This window comes from Auxenochlorella protothecoides, assembly GCF_000733215.1.
Source record: "Auxenochlorella protothecoides strain 0710 unplaced genomic scaffold scaffold32, whole genome shotgun sequence".
In the NCBI taxonomy this organism is placed as follows: domain Eukaryota; kingdom Viridiplantae; phylum Chlorophyta; class Trebouxiophyceae; order Chlorellales; family Chlorellaceae; genus Auxenochlorella; species Auxenochlorella protothecoides.
The window spans coordinates 1-2,128 of NW_011934233.1; the positions used below are offsets into that span (position 1 = coordinate 1).

Consider the following 2,128-nt stretch of genomic DNA (forward strand, 5'->3'; position numbering starts at 1 on the left):
CATCCTGCGTATGGTTCGTTCATACCATCCAGAACACATCCGATCCCATTAGACCTCGGTAATTAAGCTGGATTGGGCGGGAATAGTACTGCGGTGGGTGACCACGTGGGAAGTCCCCGTGACGAACTGTTTTTGTTCTTTTTGGTTCTGCTCATATTATTGAAACCACATGCACCCGACACCTACCTCAACCATCATTATCCTTCACAACAGCACATAGCAAGAGATCAAAACAGTTTCCGCCCACAGCACCGGATTAATCAAACTGAATAATAGGGGTAAACACCAGGGGGAGACACAAGTCATACACTACGACGCTGCAGGGTGCACAGGAGATGATAGATAGTTCCACGACGACGATGATGAGAACGAGGCAGTCTTCGGAGCAACAGTTTCTGCAAGGGAGACATTGGCTGCAGGCACGGCCCTGATGTACAAGGGGTGGGAAAAATCGAACTCGAGTCGTGGTGGAGCGCATGTACTTATCCAGCACCAGGATGGAGACTCGAGGGGTGTCATGGAGGCACCCATCGGCTGTCGCAGAACACATCCGATCCCATTAGACCTCGGTAATTAAGCTGGATTGGGCGGGAATAGTACTGCGGTGGGTGACCACGTGGGAAGTCCCCGTGACGAACTGTTTTTGTTCTTTTTGGTTATGCTCATATTATTGAAACCACATGCACCCGACACCTTCCTCAACCATCATTATCCTTCACAACAGCACATAGCAAGAGATCCGAACAGTTTCCGCCCATAGCACCGGGTTGATCAAACTGAATAATAGGGGTAAACATCAGGGGGAGACGCAAGTCATACACTACGACGCTGCAGGGTGCACAGGAGATGATAGATAGTTCCACGACGACGATGATGAGAACGAGGCAGTCTTCAACAGTTTCTGCAAGGGAGACATTGGCTGCAGGCACGGCCCTGATGTACAAGGGGTGGGAAAAATCGAACTCGAGTCGTGGTGGAGCGCGTGTACTTATCCAGCACCAGGATGGAGACCCGAGGGGTGTCGTGGAGGCACCCATCTGCTGTTGTCGCAGCCTCCCCATGGACTGTTGCTGCAGCGCCCCCACCTCAGCTGATGCAGCACCCACCCATGATCTTCTTCTGCGCGGCAAACAAGAGGCTGGAGGCCAGGGTCAGGCGCTCCAGCGTGCTCTCCATCTCCATGATCTCCCGGCGATACCTGGCAGGGTTGTCGGACAGCCGGACCACCAGCCCCGCCTGCGCCAGGGTCGAAGAGGAGGGTTGAAACGCAGGGTCGTGGGAACAGGCAGGCCCATGCAGGCCGGATGCGGCAAAGTCCCCCCATGCATGGATGAGGAAGACAGACCAGAGACGGACACCCTGGCGACGCAGGAGTAGAGCTGGCCTGACAGACGCACCGCCCAGAAGGAGAGGGCCTCGTGATCTCCGGGCTCCGGTCTGTCTGACGCCGCATCCAGAAGTGCCCGCAGACCAGGCTTGCTCTGAATGGGGTTAGACAGGGGAGGCAAGGCAGGGAGTGAGGGTATTGTGAGCGTCCGAGGATGAGTGGACAAGGGCCCCGGCGAGTGCTGGGGGCCCAGAGGTCAGGGTGGCAGTTGCGGGGGGGCATGAGGGTGGCAGTGGGTGGTGCAGAACCCAGGTCGCTCCATCAGAAGAAGAAAGCAGAAGGCACAAAGAGCAGCTCCTCCACCCTCTCCCCTCTCACCTCAACCAGCTCCTGGAGGCGGTCGATCCAGGCCTGCGCCCGCCTCTCCACCTCCGCCACGCGGGCGCGGAGCTCCGGCGAGGGTGGCTCTGAGGTCGCGCCGTCTCGCAGGTCGGATGGAGTGGTGTAGAGGAGGCCGTCGATGTCCTGCACGCCCTGGAGGCGCAGGCGGCGCCGGCCGACCACGTGGATGCCAAAGCGGCCATCCGGCTGCGCCACGCACTCAGTGATCTCCACCTCGCAGGCGGCGGAGCAGAGCTCGTCCGAGGCGCGGCCCGGGTGCCGGCGGCTGGTCATGGCGAAGCGGCGGCTGCCCTGCATGCAGCGCCGGACCATGAGGCGATACCGCGGCTCAAAGATGTTCAGGCTCAGGTGCTCACCTGTGGGAGTAAACAAAGGGGGGGGGGGGGGGGGGGAGAGGGG

General features: G+C 59.3%; 1 protein-coding gene across 1 annotated transcript in view; it reads right to left on the reverse strand.

The window, feature by feature from the left end:
• Positions 1 to 1,086: 1,086 nt before the first annotated feature.
• F751_3000 (LON peptidase N-terminal domain and RING finger protein 2) overlaps positions 1,087 to 2,128 on the reverse strand; it is a gene marked incomplete at both ends in the record, with an annotated part of 3,392 nt that continues 2,350 nt past the window's right edge. Inside the window, 3 exons of the mRNA XM_011399983.1 lie at positions 1,087 to 1,236; positions 1,359 to 1,481; positions 1,706 to 2,085. Coding sequence (XP_011398285.1) covers positions 1,087 to 1,236; positions 1,359 to 1,481; positions 1,706 to 2,085 — 653 coding nt within the window. The remainder of the gene's footprint in view (positions 1,237 to 1,358; positions 1,482 to 1,705; positions 2,086 to 2,128) is intronic.